The sequence below is a fragment of the Tauraco erythrolophus genome, chromosome 22 (genome assembly GCF_009769465.1).
Source record: "Tauraco erythrolophus isolate bTauEry1 chromosome 22, bTauEry1.pri, whole genome shotgun sequence".
Taxonomy (NCBI): Eukaryota; Metazoa; Chordata; class Aves; order Musophagiformes; family Musophagidae; genus Tauraco; species Tauraco erythrolophus.
The window spans coordinates 193,137-211,045 of NC_141486.1; the positions used below are offsets into that span (position 1 = coordinate 193,137).

Here is a 17,909-nt window from a genome sequence, read left to right on the forward strand (position 1 = left end):
GGGAGCTGGAATGGGGCTGAGTCCTGGGTCAAGGACCGTGTCTGGGAGGGGCAGATGAGGCTGATCCTTGCGACAAGGGCGATGCCGGGCGCGGGAGATGCGGCTGATCCCGAGGCAGGGGCGATGCCCGGGGCTGGGGGGTGGGACGGAGCCGAGCCCGGGGCAGGGGCAGACGCGGGACCCGCAGCCCGGGGCCGGCCCCCCGCAGCCCGGCGGAGCCCGGTGTCCCGCCCGGGTGGGCCGGGGCGGCGGTGACTCAGCCGGGAGAGGCGGGCGAGGAGGAGGAGGCGGGGGAGGAGGAGCAGCAGGAGCCGCCGCAGCCGCCGCGGAGCCGCTCACCTGCCCCCGCTCCGGCCCCGCCATGGCCCGCCGGGTCGCCGCCGTCCTTCTGCTCCTCGCCCTCGGCTGCCTCCTGGGCATCCTCCTGCTCTGCCTCGGCTCCGGGGACACGCGGGGCCCGCCGGGCTTCAAGGTGAGCGGGGCCGGCACCGGGGGTCCTGGACTACCGGGGGCTGGCGGAGCCGCAGCGGGCACCCCGCTCTGCGGGATGCGGGGGGCGGGAGAGGCTCCGGCATCCGGGGGATCCCCAGCGCCACGGGAGGCCACTGGGGCCGGGGGGTCCCCGAGCTGTGGGATGGGGGTCGCCGGGAGCACCCGCCGCCGCCAGCCCAGCAGCGAGGTCGCCCCCGGCTGCGGGGACACCCGGCCGCCCATCCCCGACCCCTCAGAACTGCGCTTTGAGAGAGGAATCTTTCGGGGACACTGAAAAACAGCAGTGGCGGGGCTGGATGCGGCCCCTCCAGGCCAGAGCAGCCGTGTCAGCATCTGCTCCCGCGGCTCTGTCTGGGGACAAGGCACCCCCGCGCACCCCCGCGCACCCCCGCGCACCCCCGCGCACCCCAGCATCACCCGCGTCCCTGGTCTTCTGCTGCGTCGCCTGGGCCAGCGCTGCGGCACAAGAAATGCACTTCCCTATGAAAAAAACCTGCTTTTTTTAAAAGTTCCCATTGTCGATTCAGATGCTGAAAGAAGTTCCCGACCAATTTCTCATTGACCAAGTCTCCCAGTTGACTCTTTTGTAGCCCAAGTCTTTCGTTCTGAAAAAGTCTGATTTACTTCAGTAACAGACCGAGCTATTCTGTGGGGGGCAGGCTCTTGTCCTGCAAAATGCTTCATCCAAAACCCCCTTTTTCTCATCCCAAGCAATTTGCTTGGAAACTTTCTGAGCCAGCCAAATGCCAGATGTGTTGCCTTCTCGCTGGTTTGTCGGATGCAGATTAGGTTGAGAAAGAGCTGGCTTAGCCAAGATGATACTTGCTGCTGTCAGTAGCAATGATTAACTCTTTCCCTGTGGCACCTTTCTTTGCCACCCACTGCCACGTGCTGGGCACATCGAGCAGTGCCTGCGGCTGGTTTCAAAATGGATTTTGTCTCTTTGGACCTGGGGGAATTAGACAGATCAGTGCTTAGCACTCTGTGTGCAGCACTTGAGTCAGCCTGAGAAACCTTTTCTCCTCCTGGTTCCAAGCTGGAGCTTTGATTTTAAGCTAGATGTGTTCCTAGAAATTTAGTTTTTGAGCTTTTTTTGTGCTTTTTCTCTCTCCGGGTGGTAACACCTTCCAGTCTACAGGCAGTGCTGTGGTTTGAGGCTGAGCATCCCCAAAAACTCACGTAGGTCCTGTCCCTGCTCAGTCCAAGGCTGCACTGCCTGGCCCGGGAACTTGGGGCCTTGCACCATTCCTGGATGTGCCGAGCACACGAGAGGTCCAGCATGGTGCGTGTGGTGAGGCGCTGCCTGGCAGAGCTTGGCACCACTGTCATGGCAGTGCCTGTTCCCAGGGCGCTGGTGCCAGGCAGGCACCAAGGGGTTTGCTTTCACACAAAGCTCAGGGCTGGTTTGGGAACGCAAAGCTTTGTCTTAGTCTAACTCAGCCCAAAATGCACAGACATGATTTAGAGGAGGTTGGTCCTGCCGTGGGGGACCCGGCCACATCCTCTCCACCCACCTGGGCAAGATGTGGTCCTTTCTGGCTCAGTCCATGTTAGCAGCAGCTGCTGAGGGATAGCACTGGTCACTGCTGTGCTACAGCTCCACATCGTCCCTTCCCAGCTCCTTTGCTTGGAATACAGCCCTAAAAATACCCCACATTAGTTACCCCGCTGCCGGAGGGACCAATCCTGGGACCCCAGTGATCCCCTTCCCTCACGGCTCTGCAGCAGGGCTTACGGCACTGCTGCCTGATGGCCTGGAGCTGTTGCCTTCTGTTGCCAACCTTTTTTTCCTTCTTTTGCCAAATCTCTTCACTGACTGTTACAAAGCCTGCCAGGGTCTTCCCCTGCCAGCCGTCCTGGGGAGCTGCAGCTCTTGCGGCGGGAAGGAAACCCATCGTAGCCCGCTGCAGACCTGGGGTCCTCACGGGTTTCACCACCCTTGAGGGGGATGTTGTGAGGCCGGGCTGAGCCCCTGCTGCACCATGGGGCCACCTGGAGGCCTGGGCATGGCCACAGGGCATTGTGCTGGGCTACAGCGAGTTGGGTCGTTCTCGCGTCCCCCTCCGCCTTCTCCCCTGGGGTGTGAGATGTTTCTGAGCAGAGCCATGGAGACCTGAGCCCTGCTTGTGTCTTTGTTGCCCCGTGGTCTTTGGGGACATCCTCGCCCTCTGTGTCCCCTGGCCTGGGCTGGGCTGAGCGATGCTGGAGAGCCTGTGGGGCCTCAGGTGGCACAGGAGGCAGCGGGGCTGGGGGCGGCACAGGGACACTGTCCTGGTGCTGGGCCTTGATGGGGACCCCTGTGTCCCCCATCCCTGTGGTATCACCAGGGTCTGGTCAGGGGGTCCTGTTGTTAGAAAAATCCATCATCCATGTGCCACCAGGAGATGCTGGGGTTGGGGACTGTCCCATGGGCTGGAGCCAGGGCCATGAGCACATGTGCAAGACCCCGCCAAGCCCCAGGGTGCTGGCAGCCGAGCGTGCCGGCGCAGATGAGAGGGATGACAGGAGCCAGACACCAGCACAGGAGTGTGCCAGGGCATCCTTGTGTCCCTCCAGCTCTCATTTCCAGCTTGCTCGTTGGCAGGCACAAGACACCTTGACTGGAAGAGCCGAGGGCAGTGCTTACGCTGCAAATCACAAATGAGATGGACTTGCAGCCGGGTTTCTCCTTCCCAGGGCTCCCCATATGCAGGGCCCTGCAGACAACCTGCCTGTGCCCCCACCGTGGCTACAAGCCCACAGCTCTGCCATGGCTTGAACCCACCCGGCAGCTCCACCTGCACTGGGTGATGCTCGGGCACAGGGGCTGGGACAGGGGCTGGGACAGGGGCTGGCACCATCACAGCCCCGCTGTGGGTGACCCCATCCCTGATTCCCATGCAGGTGTTGGAGGTGTGTGTGTACCCCCGGGAATGGAGGAGGGGATGAGACCTCTTCTTCATCCCTGGGGACCCTCTTGGCCATCCAAGAGGACGAGAAGCTCAATATGAGCCGGCAATGTGCTCTTGCGGCCCAGAAGGCCAACCGCGTCCTGGGCTGCATCAAGAGGAGTGTGGCCAGCAGGTCGAGGGAGGTGATTCTCCCCCTCTACTCTGCCCTTGTGAGACCTCACTTGGAGTACTGCGTCCAGTTCTGGAGCCCCCAACATAAGAAGGACATGGACCAGTTGGAGAGGGTCCAGAGGAGGGCCACGAAGATGATAAGAGGGCTGGAGCACCTTTCCTATGAGGACAGGCTGAAAGAGTTGGGGCTCTTCAGCCTGGAGAAGAGGAGGCTCCGGGGTGACCTTATAGCGGTCTTCCAGTACCTCAAGGGGGCCTACAGGAAAGATGGGGAGAGGCTGTTCAGGAGGGCCAGTTATGATAGGACAAGGGGTAATGGTTTTAAAATAGAGGGAGGTAGGTTCAGGTTGGATATTAGGAAAAAATTTTTTACTATGAGAGTGGTAGAACACTGGAACAGGTTGCCCAGAGAGGTGGTGGATGCTCCATCCCTGGAGACGTTCAAGGCCAGGTTGGACAAGGCCCTGAGCAACCTGATCTAGTTGGAGATATCCCTGTTCCTTGCAGGGGGGTTGGACTAGATGACCTTCGAAGGTCCCTTCCAGCCCTAACCATTCTATGATTCTATGATCCAGGTCTGCCTCAGCCCCCTCGTGCACATGCCTGTGCGCATGGCTTCCACCCCTGCTCAGTGCCACCAGTGCCACCAGTGCCACCACCAGCCCAGTCAGCTGCAAAGCCCTGCAGCCCCCAGGAGCGGGGCAGAGGGGGCTGGCGGCTCCTCTTGTGCCAGGGCAGCCAGGGAGCGAGCCATGGCGTCGGTGCTGGCTGGGAGCCGGGCACTCCCTGCAGCTGGCAGCGCCCACCGTGCTGCAGCGGTTCGTGTTGCCGCACGTCGTTAGCCCGGCTGGGCCCAGGCGCTGCCGCCTTCGCTGCTGGGGCTGGGCCACCACCACTCAGGGGATCCTATGGACCATCCCTCACCCACGAGTCCTGCTGCTGCCCATCTTTGCCACCCCACACCTAGGAGTGATGGGCTCTGCCCACCCAGACAGCGGGATCTGAGAGGCCCCCACCCCGACCCGTGGGTGCTGGCAGCAAAGGGCACCGGGATGCTCCCGCGTGGGACAGCTGGTCCTGCAGCCTGCCCCAGCGGTGTCACTGGCACCTCAAACATGGCACCTCCCCCCGGGGCTTGCCCTGGGTGCAGGGTTGCTGCCACCCCTTGCTGCCAGCTGCCCTGCGTGGGCAGCAGAGCCGCAGTTGCAGCCCCACGTTCTCCACTTCCCTGGGCCTGAGCAGGCAGCGTGGCTGCCCCAGGCACACACGTGCCCACACGGGCACACGCTCACATGCATACCCATGCACACCCATAGGTGCACCCCCACTGCAATGCGTGCACGCACAGACACACATGCACCCATGTGCACACAAACATGTCAACCCACCTGTGTGCATGTACACCCCACCCACGCACACCTGCGGGCATGCGCCTTCCCATGCACCCGCACACCTAGATTTGCACACACGTGTGTATGTCCACGCGCACACCCGCCATGGGCACACCTGCGGGCATCCACACCACATGCACACATAACATGCATGCATGTCCATGCACATGTGTACCCACATGTGCGCACCGCTCACACGTGCAACCCTCACACGTGTGCGCCCGCGCTGTGTGCAACCCTACGTGTGCACCCCCAGCCGCGTGTCCAAGTTCAAGTGGCCACGTCCGTTCCTGCTGCGGGGTCGGTCCGGCACCCCCAGCGCTGGTGTGTGGCACTGGGTGTCTCCAGTGCTGCAGGACATCCTCACTGCCTCCTGCTCCAGCGTTTCTCAGCCCCTGCCACCTCATAGGTATCCTCGTCTTCAGCCTCATCCCCTTCCGTAGGCTGCAGCCCCGCTGTGTCATCCTGGGGCTGGGAACTGCTCCTGGGTCCTGGCTGCGCTCAGCCTCAGGTTTGGGGTGACCTGTCGATGCTTTCACTCTGGGGACAGCGTCGTCACCCTGCTAGTGCTAATGTCACTCAAGGTGATGTCTGGGGTGGCGCTGCAGTGGTGTGGTGCCCTGTGAGGACACCGGGGACATCTGCATGGTGGCCACAGCGTGCATGGGCACATGTGGTGGAGGTGGGCAGGGGCTCTGCGAAGGTTGGACCCTCCTCCGGAACCCCTCGTGGGGATGCCAGCACCCACTTTTGAGGGCTGGGACAGCGAAGGGGACATGCAGAGAGGACCATGGGGTGGGAGCTGGTGGTGGGTGGTGACATGCCAGCAGGTGTCCCCTGGGACAGGCATTTTCTCTGGGGCAGACTCAGCATCCTTTATAGAATCATAGAATCATAGAATGGCATAGGCTGGAAGGGACCTTAGAGAACATCTAATCCAACCTCCCTGTCATGGGCAGGGACGCCTCTCAACTAGACCAGGCTACTCAAGGCTCCGTCCAACCTGGCCTTGAACACCTCCAGGGAGGGGGCATCCACAACTTCTCTGGGCAATTCATTCCAAAGTCTTACCACCCTCATACTGAAGAATTTCTTCCTAAGATTCAATCTAAATCTGTTCTTCAACTTAAACCCATTTCCCCTTGTCCTATCAGTGGACACTCTTGTAAAAAGTCCCTCCCCAGCCTTCCTGTAGGTTCCCTTCAGGTATTGGAAGGCAGCTATTAGGTCCCCCCCAAGTCTTCTCTTTTCAAGGCTGAACAATCCCAGCTCCCGCAACCTGTCCTCGTAGCAGAGGTGCTCCAGCCCCTGGATCATCTTTGTGGCCCTCCTCTGAACACGCTCCAACAGATCTATGTCTCTCTTATGGTGGGGACACCAGAACTGGACGCAGTATTCAAGGTGGGGTCTCACAAGAGCAGAGTAGAGGGAGAGAATCACCTCTCTTGACCTGCTGACCACGCTTCTCTTGATACATCCCAGGATGCGGTTGGCCTTCTGGGCCGCATGAGCGCAGTGCCGGCTCATGTTGAGCTTCTCATCTATAAACACCCCCAAATCCTTTTCTTCAGGGCTACGCTCAACCCACTCTGTGCCCAGTTTGTATTTGTGCCTAGGATTGGCCCGACCCAGGTGAAGGACCTTGCATTTTGACTTGTTGAAGCTCATGCAGTTTGCACTGGCCCAATTCTCAAGCCTATCAAGGTCCCTCTGGATGGCATCTCTTGCCTCAAGTGAGTCCACGGCACCACACAACTTGGTGTCATCGGCAAACTTACTGAGGGTGCACTCAATGCTGTCATCCATGTCGCTGACAAAGATGTTGAACAGCACTGGACCCAGAACAGACCCCTGAGGGACACCGCGTGACACTGGTCTCCATGTAGACATCGCACCATTGACCACAACTCTTTGAGTGCGACCATCCAGCCAGTTCTTTATCCACCGAGTGGTCCATCTGTCAAATCCGTGTCTCTCCATTTTAGAGACAAGGATGTCGTGTGGGACAGTGTCAAACGCCTTGCACAAATCCAGGAAAACGACATCCGTTGCTTTACCCACGTCAACCAGCGCTGTAGCTTTGTCGTAGAAGGCCACTAAATTAGTCAGGCACGACTTGCCCCTAGTGAAGCCATGTTGGCTGTCACCAACCACTTGGTTATTTTTTATGTGCCTTAGTACAGCTACCAGGAGAATCTGTTCCATGATTTTACCTGGCACAGAGGTAAGGCTGACAGGTCTGTAGTTTCCCAGGTTGTCCTTGGTCCCTTTTTTAAAGATGGGGGTTGCGTTTGCCCTTTTCCAATCTGTAGGAACCTCACCAGGTTCTCTCAAGTATGATGGCTAGTGGCCTAGCAACTTCAGCCGCCAGTTCCTTCAGGACCCGTGGGTGTATCTCATCAGGTCCCATGGACTTGTGCACCTTCAGGTGCTCTCGGTGTTCCCGGACCTGATCTGCTCCTACCCTGGGTGGTTCTTCACTCTCCCAGACCCAGCCAGCATCCTCTGTGATTTGGGTGGTGTGGTTCAAGTGGTTGCCAGTGAAGACTGATTGCTTGTGCTTGTGCTTGTGCCTGGTGGGTGACTGCCTGTCCGGGGTGCAGGGGGTGCCCACAGGTGGGCAGGTGAGGCAGAGGGTGCTATATCGAGGAGGGACTGGGGGGGACACTCGGTGCCAGGGGGTGTATTATGGCCTGTGGCACGTGGGGCAGAGGAGGGTGCTGAGAGCCCCCCGAGGCTACCCAAGGCACTGACCCTGAGCACCCAGCCCAAAACCGGCCCAAAGTGGGGGTCCTGCTCCCCAGCTTTGTGCTTTGGAGCAGCAGCCGATGGGGGGAGAGAGGCTGTCAGAGCCCCCTCTTCATCTCTGCATTGCCAGGAGCTGCTCCCCCACACCAGTGCCGTGGCACAGCAGCCCCAGGCTGGCTGTAGGGGGGTTTTCTCCACTGGCCCAGAGCATGTGGCCAGGCTGGAGGGGGTCACCTGTTGGGAGTGGTTCCCTGGGGGACCAGGGGGTACCACTGCTGCGGGGCCATGGGTCTTGTTGCCTCTAAGCGCGGACCCCGGGGTCCCTGCCTGTGCTGGACACTGTAGTTCTGCTGCCAGAGCTGGCCAAAGCCCAACCCTGTGGCCACCTGGGCTGGAGCCCGCCCTGTGGCTGGCGGGGATGGGGATGGGGACAGGGATGGGGACAGGGCACCCACCGGGCAGGGCTGGAGTGGCCCCCAGGTGCTGGGCAGTGGACGGAGCCTTTATACGAGCAGGTTTCAGCCTTAAGTGGTTTCACCCCAGAGATGCTCAGCTGCTTCCACCCCCCAAAACTCACTGCCTCTTCTCGGGCAGCAAAGCGGCTCTGGCAGGGGCACGGAGGGGGCCAGCGCTGGCAGCCCCGAGCCCGTGGGCAGTGGAGGGGTGAGGCAGAGGGGTCTGAGCGGGCGGCTGAAGGGGGCACAGGGCAGCCCCTCCCTGGGAGCTGGGTAACCGTGTTTGGCAGGAGGGAGCGGGGTTATTTATAGCTGGAGCATGGCCGAGCCATACAAGGGCAGGAGGGACGAGGTGCCTGGCTGCCCTTCTTTGGCGAGCTGCATCCCGAAGGATCGCTCCCAGGTGTCCCCTCCCCGCTGGCCCCAGGGACCCCCCCGCCACGGCTCAGCACAGATGCCCGCTGGCTGGGAGTGATGCTGCGAGGAGATGGGAGCAAGGGAGGGTTGTGGGCAGAGACCCTCCTGGTCTGTGCTCAAGGGGGCAAAGGGGTCCCCGTGCCCAAAAAGCTGGAGTCCCTGTGCCGGGCCAAGCAGTGTCCTGGGGCTGGGGAGAGCCCTCACTCCCAGTCGCAGCCTGGGCAGGGCCCTGTGCCAGCAGATGTGGGAAAGACTGTGCCCATGCTGGGGCCTCTGCTGGATGATGCTCCCGAAGCTGCCAGGCAGGGCACTGCCAAGGACTGGCCGGGCACGGCGGGTTGTTGAGCCCCAGTGCCTTCCCTTGGGATGGCCTGGGGCAGCTGGGGGGTCTCCTGCCTCCGGCCTGACCCGATGCCTCCCCCCTGCAGTATGGCATCGTGCTGGACGCCGGGTCCTCCCACACAGCCATGTTTGTCTACAAGTGGCCAGCAGACAAGGAGAACGACACCGGGGTGGTCAGCGAGCACAGCATGTGCGACGTGGAGGGTAAGGGCTGTGCCAGTCCCTGGGGGCCGGTGGCTGGTGGCAGGGTCTGGCGTGTCCCCTGCGGGCAGGGTGGTGCCCCTGCCTTGCCCACCTGCTTCCCGGTGTATTCATCAGCGCAGTGAGGTGTTATAAGGGGTCCAGCTCTGTTCCCAAAACCTCCCCCATCTCCTCCCAAGGCTCCCAGCCATGCATGCCTGTGGGGTTTTTTTCCTGGCATGCATTGAGCTGCCAGGAAACAATTCAGCTCCCGCCTAGCCTGGCGCGGAGCAAGGGATGGGTTTCCACTCTCTGTTTAAGCAACCTTTCCCTGGCAGTCAGCAGGGTGGGCAGGGAGATGTGGCTGGGCTCTGGATGGCTCCGTGCCCACAGAAACCTGCAGCACCTGCCTTTTGAACAGCCTGGGAGGGACAAAGCTGCCCACCGAGCATCTGCCCACCGAGCACCTCCCCACTGCCTGCAGGGAGCAATGCTCTTTTCTCTCTGCAGGTCCTGGTATCTCCAGCTACAGCTCCAACCCTCCAGCTGCCGGGACCAGCTTGGTGCCCTGCCTGAACCAGGCCCTGAGAGACGTGCCCAAGGAGAAGCACGCGGGCACCCCGCTCTACTTGGGTGCCACGGCTGGCATGCGCCTGCTCAAGTGAGTGCTTGCTCTGGCAGTGCCAGCTGCCGGGGAGCCCTGCCGTGCCACCCTGCCATCTTGCCTCCCACGGCAGGGCTGGAGGTGGTGAAGGACAGCTGATGTCTCCCCTTTCCCAGGCGAAGCTCCTAAACCCCCCAGCTCCACGTCCCTTGCCGAGGGGCTCCTGTCCTTCCAAGCAGATGCTCTGCAGGGCACAGCCAACCCATCCCTGGCTGAAAAGGGGCTGGTGTGGGGCCAGCACTGGCATAACCGACCCCATCTTTTTGGCTAGCCAGGAGGAAAGTCTCCCTGCATCCATTGCCAGCTTGATGGGATGCAGTGAGAATAATTACCCCCCAAAAAACCACACAGAGAGGAGAGAGTCGTGCCCCCCTCGCCTAGCCATGGGGTATGGCTCAGGAGGAGGGAGCACACATCCATCCCTGTGCCTGCCTCTTTCTCCAGCAAAGGCAAGGGGATTAGCTGGGGGTTTCAAGGGGACATCCCTACGGGTACCCAGGCCAAGACCCACATTCCTCCTACCCTGTGCACCACAGCAGGGCCGGGCCCCAGGGCTGCGGGGGCACAGGTGGCCCCACACGTAGCACCCCAGTGCAGCCCTGACACTCTGCCCTCTGGCCTGGCCTGCAGCATCGCAGACCCGCAGGCTTCAGACGCCGTCCTCAGCGCCGTGGCAGCCACTCTGAAGTCGTACCCCTTCAATTTCCGGGGGTCAAAGATCCTGTCGGGGGAAGAGGAAGGGGTCTTCGGCTGGGTCACTGCAAACTACCTCCTGGAGAACTTCATCAAGGTGGGCAGGGGAGCGTGGTGCTGGCCGGGGACAGCTGGTGGCCAGGTTATCCCGCAGCTCATCACATCCTCATGCCCGCTCTTGTCTTCCTTACTTAGCGCGGGTGGCTTGGGGAATGGATCCAGCCCCAGAAGAAGACCCTGGGGGCCATGGACTTCGGAGGGGCTTCCACACAGATCACCTTTGAAACCAGGGACACCATCGAAGACCCCAGAAATGAGGTGATGCTGAAGCTGTACGGCCAGGTGTACAAAGTGTACACCCACAGCTTCCTCTGCTATGGGAGGGACCAGGTCCTCAAGAGGCTACTCTCAAAGCTCCTCCAGGTACCACCATGTGCTCGACTGGGATGCTGGCTGACATCACCCCGCAGCTGCCCCTCACCTTGGTGTTTATACAGGGGTGTCCCCCAGCCCTGGCTCTCAGACAGGCGTGCGGGGCCGGCTGCACACCTTTCACAGCCAACTCTTGGGTTTTGCCCCTGACCATCTCCCATGGTCCCAAGGCTTCCTCCCACCCTGTCCATAAGGTGTTGTACCCCCTTGGCCAGAGCCAAGTGGTCCTAAGTCATCTCAAGATGCTTGTGGCAATTGCCAGCTCTGTGTCCAGCTGCCAAAGCTCTTCCACATCTCCCTGGCAGGGAAACAGAGGCAGGCAGGCAGCGGAGCTGGGGCTGCCGTGCAGCACCAGGGGAGCCGGGGCTATGGCACAGCTCGTGTGCCCCTGTGTCGCTTCTCCGGCAGGCTGAGAGCTACCAAGCAACCGTCGCCCATCCCTGCTGGCCCACGGGCTACCACAAGAGCCTGTCACTGAGCAGCATCTACGACAGCCCCTGCACAGAGAAGGAGAGGCCCAACCTTGCCCTCAACACCACCGTCACCGTGGTTGGCACCGGGAACGGAAGCCTCTGCGCTCTGCACGTCAGCAAGCTCTTCGACTTCACCACCTGCTCCTTCTCCCACTGCTCCTTTGACGGCGTTTTCCAGCCGGAGGTTTCAGGAAACTTCATCGTAAGCCCTGGCATGGAGCAGGGTGGTGTCTGGCTGCTGGGTGGGCAGGTGTCCCTGGCCCCCTGGCATCATGCGGTGGCAAAGCCAGACCCCCGGCTCTGCAAGGGCAGCCACTTGTGCCCACAATGCCAGTCAGAGCGGCTGTTCGTGGCAAGGGTTTGCTCCCAGCCTGTCTCACAGCTGCCTCCTTTCCTCCATCAGGCCTTCTCTGCCTTCTTCTACACGGTTGACTTCATCCGGACAGTGATGGCAAGACCTGTGCACTTGCCCAGCGACCTGGACGATGCTGCCAAGACCATCTGTGCCACCAGCTGGAGCGAGGTGGGCTCCTCAGGCACGGCAGGGAGGCAAGGGCTGCTTCATGCAGGGCATCACTCGGGCTCTGAAGGCAGCCCTTGGAGGGGGCTGGGTGTCCTGGCACCTGTGGAGTAGGGGGATGGTAGGTGACGGTTCCCACATGGGACCAGGAGAGGCTCAGGTGGGTAGGGGCAGTGCATTGGCCAGCCAGATGTAACCACCCAGAGCTTCAGGCCACAGAAACAAAGCCTGTTGACTTGACCCCTTTTCTCTGTCCCTCCATGCACCCCACCCAGCTGCTCCAGAAAGCCCCTAAGCTGGAGAAGAGACTATCGGATTACTGCGCTGCCAGCACGTTCGTTTATTTGCTCACCACCAAAGGCTACAAATTCAACGACCATTCCTTCCCCAACATCGCCTTCCAGAAGAAGGTAGGTAACACCAGAGCACATACTCAGGCTGTGGTTATCTGTTTGGAGTTGATCTCCCAGCATAAAGGAGCTGAAGCAACACAAGGGAAGATCTCAGGGAACGGGGGCAGGATGGGACGCCCAGTTTTCAGGTGGGTGTTCTGAGAGATGGAAAGAAAATGAGCTGAACTGACTGTTGGGTGGTCATGGAGTCAGGTCCTCCAGTCCTTTCTTGGCCTTCAAGACACCAGCTATCTCCAGCAACTCTTTGCTCAGGCTTGTTGGGGAGCTATCTCAGGGCATGATCTCACCGTTGCCAAGTGCCCTCACCTGCCCGAGCGATGGGATGGGCAGCGAGATCAGGACTGGCCTGAGTGGATGAGACCTTGCTCCCATCAGATGAGCCCAGCTCAGCACAGGATGGTCCTTCATCCCTGGGCTGGCTGGACCCATGGGCGAGTGAGGGCTCAGGGTGCTGTGGACTCCCCCACACTGCTCTCCTCCATTGGGCTGACACCGAGGCAGCCTCTGGAAGGTCTCTTCAGGCCCATGGAGCTGGGTTGACTGGGTTGGTGACCATGCCATGCTGTTTCTGCAGGCAGGAGAAACCTCCATCGGCTGGGCCCTGGGCTACATGCTGAACCTCACCAACATGATCCCAGCGGAGAAGCCCTCTTCCCACAAGAGCATGCTGTACAACTACTGGGTCCTCCTCATCCTGCTTTTTGTGGTCACCACCCTGACATCTCTGGTGACTGCCGTCTGCCTGCTCCGGCGCAGCAAGTCCAGCTCAATCTAACGGCAGGGACAGGGTGGGCCTTGTCTGCAGGACCCAGCACCATCCTTCCTGCTGGAGTCTCCACAGCCTGAACACTTGGGATGTGGCAAGTGCTTGGAGATGTCCTCCTCCAGTACCCGACGCTGCCTGTCCCAGAAGGAAAGCTGTCCCTTTTTGCCCTCCCTGTGCTTTCAAGCTGCAGAAAGGGTGGGACAGAAGAAGACCACTGGCCCTGCAGGAGAATGGCTTAAGGGTTTCCCAGCACTGCTCATGGATGGACCCTGGAGCAGACTTGGGATTTGGATGTTCAGACCTGGGGCATCTTTCTGCCACCAGACCTGGACTGGACTAGGCCAGTAAGTCCAGACAAAAGCAGGATTTATTCTCACGTGCATGGGGTGGGTGGGGAGCATTACTTACACTAGTCCTTATAGACCTCTCTAGCCTGCCTCTGGAGCATCAGCCCTGCCTACCAGGGAGCTCTGGCCATTACCCAGAGCCCATGCTGGCTTTCTGGCCAATGCACAAACCCCACTGACCTTCCCGAGGGACAGATCTTGGCCTGGACTTCCACCAGCCTCAGCACAGGGGCTTTGGGGTAGGGGCTCAACAACAACCAGACATGGGGAGCAGGCAGCTTCCCAGGTCCCGCTTCAGCAACCAGACGTGGTGCCTTCTCCATTCCTGTGGTTCCTAAGCCAGACTCGCCTTTGCCACAGCCAGAGCCTCCTCCATCCCTCCCCAGCAATGGCACAAAAAGTCCCCATGGCTCCTTGGTGCGTGGCTGTGCCAGCACGGAGGTGGTGGGCTCGCTATGGGAGTGGGGCTTTGCACAGCTTTACAATTTGAGCCCTGCATCACCCCACACCAGACAGCTGGGAGGATGCACCTTCATTTCCAGTTGAGTAAGAACAGGGACATGCAGAAGGTTTGGTTTTCTTTGGTCATTTTTTTTATAATCAGAAATAAATCTTTGTAACCACTCCTATGGCTCTGTGGCTCTTGATCAGCAACAGGCTGACCGAGCCTGGCCATCCCACAGGGGTAGAGCCACTTGTACGGTCTACTTGGACACATCCGCAGGTCAGGCTCTGCCTGGTCTCAATCCCTTGCAGCCTGGCCAGTGCTGAGACTCCATCGTGGCTTCATATGCTCTACCAGCCTGGAGAAGCCCCCAAGACAGACCAAAGTGGGCTTGAAACCTCGCTCCAGACTCAGGCCCACGTGGAGCTTGAAGAGTTTCAACCAACTGCGGTTGCGAAGTTGAGGTTTCCCAAGCGCTGGGGGTCCAGCCACCTCAAAGGCGTGAGCGGGCAGCGCTCAAGCGGACTCTGCCCTGTGCATTCAGCGCGGCGCTCGCGGCCACAGCCTCCCCGCGAGAACACGCAGGGAGCCTCTGCTCCCAGGGGAGCGGGTCTGGTACCCGAGCAGGGCAGGATCAGGGTTGGCAATTTGCTCGCGCAGTCGCTGGCAGCTCAGAGCCAGCATGGCGAGCAACCAGCCACCGGGCAGCTGTGCAGGGCCAGCCCTGACTTGTCAAGCCCATCTGGAAAGAGCCTCCCACCCCACCACGTTCCTCCACGCACCCCAGGAGAGGAGCGGCTTTAGCGGGAGTTGCAGTTTCTCGCTGCCCTCCCTGCTCCAGCCGAGCTCCCGGGACTGTGCTTGGCTCAACCCGCCTGTTCCCCGCAGCCACTTGGCTTTTAGCCGTTCTCTCTGCACAGGCCAAGCGTGACGTCAGTCCAGATGATGTTCTGAGCCCCCAAAACCAGATTCCTCCCCAGGCCCCTTGTCTCCCCAGCACAGGGACTCCCTCCCACGGGGAGCGCCAGGGGCTGTCCCCAGCTGTCACATGGAAGGAGGCATTTCAGGGCCACGAAGATGATCCGAGGGCTGGAGCACCTCTGCTATGGAGACAGGCTGAGAGAGTTGGGGCTGTTCAGCCTGGAGAGGAGAAGGCTCCGGGGTGATCTTACTGCAGCCTTCCAGTACCTAAAGGGGCTACAGGAAAGCTGGAGAGGGGCTTTGGACAAGGGTGTGTAGTGACAGGACAACGGGCAATGGCTTTAAACTGAAAGAGGGGAGATTTAGATTAGATCTGAGGAAGAAATTCTTCACTCAGAGGGTGGTGAGGCACTGGAACAGGTTGCCCAGAGAAGCTGTGGCTGCCCCATCCCTGGAAGTGTTCAAGGCCAGGTTGGATGGGGCTTTGGGCAACCTGGTGTAGTGGAGGGTTTCCCTGCCCACGGCAGGGGGGTTGGAACAAGATGATCTTTGAGGTCCCTTCCAACCCAAACCATTCTGTGATTCCATGATTTGTGATCTCTGAAGCCAAAACGCTGCTGCTCTGCTCTAAGAAACCAGCTAGCTTCCAGAACCCACACTGGGCTTCCCCTTCTAAGAAAATCAGCTGCAGCTGAATCAGAACTGGACATCCACCAAGAGCAGCTGGTTTGCCCCAGTCATGACTTGGGGTACGCTAGTAGGAAAAAATGAAGTAAAAGAGGCTTCTTAATCCTCCCATGTGCCCCTCTGGATGTGCGGGATTCAAGACAGTACCATTTCCTTGCTGGCTGGTTACAGATCTGGATGGAGAGTCTGGGACTGGCCAGGTGACATGCCCCAAGAGCAAGCTGGGCACCACACAGAGGGGCTCTGGGCACCTGTACAGCCCCTTTGTGGGGGCAGAGAGGACACCCCCAGAGGCCAGGCAGCTGCAGGGCTCAGCTCAGCCCCATTTGGGCAGACGAGAAAAGCCCCACTGCTACGGGGCAGGGACACTGTGACTGGCGAGGGTCACAAAGCGGAGAGCACACGGCAACAGCTCTGCCCCCTCACAGCTGAGCTCAGACCCATCCATGCCCGCAGTCCCTCCACAGCCCGGTGCTGTTGGATCGTGGGTGCCATGGCCTCAGAGGTACCAGAGCCCTCAGCTTCAACATTTACTGCAGGGGCTGCCTCAGGGTGACACCACCTGCACCCCAGCTCTTCCTTCCCCACCACCAACCTTCGCTTTGTCCACAACATGCGCTTTCAGCTCTCAACTTTTATTGTGCCCCCCACGTGCGATGTTCAGAGGCCACCTGGGAGGCAGCAACCCCTACGGTGCCTCCACCACGCTCTCGCTGCAGGATCAACTCATCTGAGCTCCCAGGCAGTGCTGCAGAGCCCACCAGTCTCGCGGGCAGCACAGGCAGGCTGGGCAGGCAGGAAGGGGTGAAGCAGGACACGGGCACGATGTGCTGGGCTCTACGGGCTACTCCACAACGTCCCCATACTTGTTTCTCCTCACCGGCAGTGCCGCACCGTCTCCATCCTCTGGGCTGGGCAGATTTTCTGCAACAGAAAGAACAAGCTCCCTGGACCCCCAACTATCCTGGCGTGTTTGCCAGGGATGGGCAGAGAATCACAGAGCCCTAGGGAAGTGTTTAAAGCCTCTTCAGCTGGGCTCAGCTTTGGGAGCTCAAGCTACCAGCGGGACAAACCAGCAAGCAGCCGTGGTAACTGCCCAGCAGTGGCTGTCCTGGTGCCCCTCCAGCTCTGCCCACTGTACAGAGCAATCAAGGGGTGGAAGGGTTTACTGCCTCACTCCGTCCTCTCCTTCCTCTTCCAGCAAATAAGCCCTTCACGCTGGCTCTTGTAAAATCCAGAGCAGGGAGGGCAGCAGGCAGAAGCGAGTGCTCCCACCCCATGCTGCCAGCCCTGCTCAGGTACCTGCCGCGCGGGTGGTGGGCCCGGAGCACAGAGGGATGTGGGAGCCATGAGACCAGGCAGGGAGCTCCGTCCACCCGCGTACTGCTGCCACCCCAGGTGCCTGCTCCCATCCCTTGGCTGCGAGGTGCCAGCGTGGGACTTATTTGGGGATTTTGGCAATGACAGAAACAGTCAGCAGCTTAATTACGAGGCAAGGACAGGAAATTGTTGCAGCAGGGAAGAACCAGGCATGATAAACCCAGGAAAAGCAGCAGGGAGAGTTAAGAATGTACCTGCGGGCTCGGACACCCCGCCAGCCGTGGCGAGCTCCTGTGGGGACTTGCCTGTCTCCAGGTAAATCCAGAAGTCGGAGCATTTCTGCGTCTCAGCTCTGGTTACCACATAGCTGGCAAGGGATCCTGCGGCTGGAGAGACCGAGATGCTCCCGCGGGTGCCAGCAGCCAGGGCGCTTGCTACGGGCAGCGGGGCGGAGGGCACCTGCCAGTTTCCGAGCAGCTGCAGCTGCCTGGAGCGAGCCCCGAGCCGCCGGGGCCGTGGGGAGCGGGGATGCGACAGCACCCAGGGGAGAAAGCCGCACGCCAAGGACGAACAGCCCTCCTGCCCGTAAGCGGCCCCGCTCCGCGGGATCCCGCCGGCGCGCCCGGGCACGGCCGGGCACGGGCAGGACGCTCACCCGCGGCCAGCAGCAGGTTCCACTGCAGGCTGTACGGCAGCTTCTTGTTCACCAGCTTCTGCACGGCGAAGGCGGCTCCGCTGCCTGCCGAAACCGCGGGGGACGGGCGCCGTTACCGGCCGCGGCCCCGCCCGGGCCGCCCCCACCGCCGCCCGCAGCCCTCGGGGCGCGGCCGGAGGGAGCCGGGGGGCACCGGCCGGAGCCGGGCCAGGCCGTACCTGCCAGGAAGGTGCCGATGCCCTTCACGAAGGCGTGGGACTGGCAGGCGGCGTACTGCTGCAGCGCCTGCGGAGGCACACTCAGCGCGGGGCGCCGGCCCCCCCGCAGCCCGCCGGCCCCCCGGCCCCGCCGGCCCCGGCTGCCCCCGCCCCGCTCCCCCCGGCCCCGGCAGGGCGCACCGGGTGCTTGGCAGCTACGCTGTCCTCCACCCGCCGCAGCCCCAGGTTGACCATGGCGGCGCTGGCGCTCCGGCTCCGGTACCGGGGA

At 61.0% G+C, this 17,909-nt stretch overlaps 2 protein-coding genes across 3 annotated transcripts; one reads left to right on the plus strand and one right to left on the minus strand.

The window, feature by feature from the left end:
- Positions 1-361: 361 nt before the first annotated feature.
- On the plus strand, positions 362-13,057 carry ENTPD2 (ectonucleoside triphosphate diphosphohydrolase 2). The gene is made up of 9 exons (XM_086625055.1): positions 362-472; positions 8,994-9,111; positions 9,598-9,748; positions 10,382-10,541; positions 10,640-10,867; positions 11,285-11,551; positions 11,753-11,872; positions 12,145-12,279; positions 12,857-13,057. The coding sequence occupies exons 1-9, from the start codon at positions 362-364 to the stop codon at positions 13,055-13,057; spliced, it is 1,491 nt and encodes a 496-aa protein (XP_086481181.1).
- A 3,019-nt stretch (positions 13,058-16,076) lies between these two features.
- Positions 16,077-17,875, minus strand: TMEM141 (transmembrane protein 141). 2 transcript variants are annotated; one of them, XM_086625161.1, is made up of 6 exons: positions 17,822-17,875; positions 17,642-17,708; positions 17,424-17,507; positions 17,023-17,154; positions 16,751-16,888; positions 16,077-16,372 (listed from the first exon to the last, which is right to left on the minus strand). In XM_086625161.1, exons 1-6 carry the CDS (start codon positions 17,873-17,875, stop codon positions 16,293-16,295), a joined length of 555 nt encoding a protein of 184 aa, XP_086481287.1. In that variant the 3' UTR covers positions 16,077-16,292. The 2 variants fall into 2 exon arrangements, with proteins under 2 accessions (XP_086481287.1, XP_086481288.1); XM_086625162.1 differs by lacking the exon at positions 16,751-16,888.
- Between the last annotated feature and the right edge of the window lie 34 nt (positions 17,876-17,909).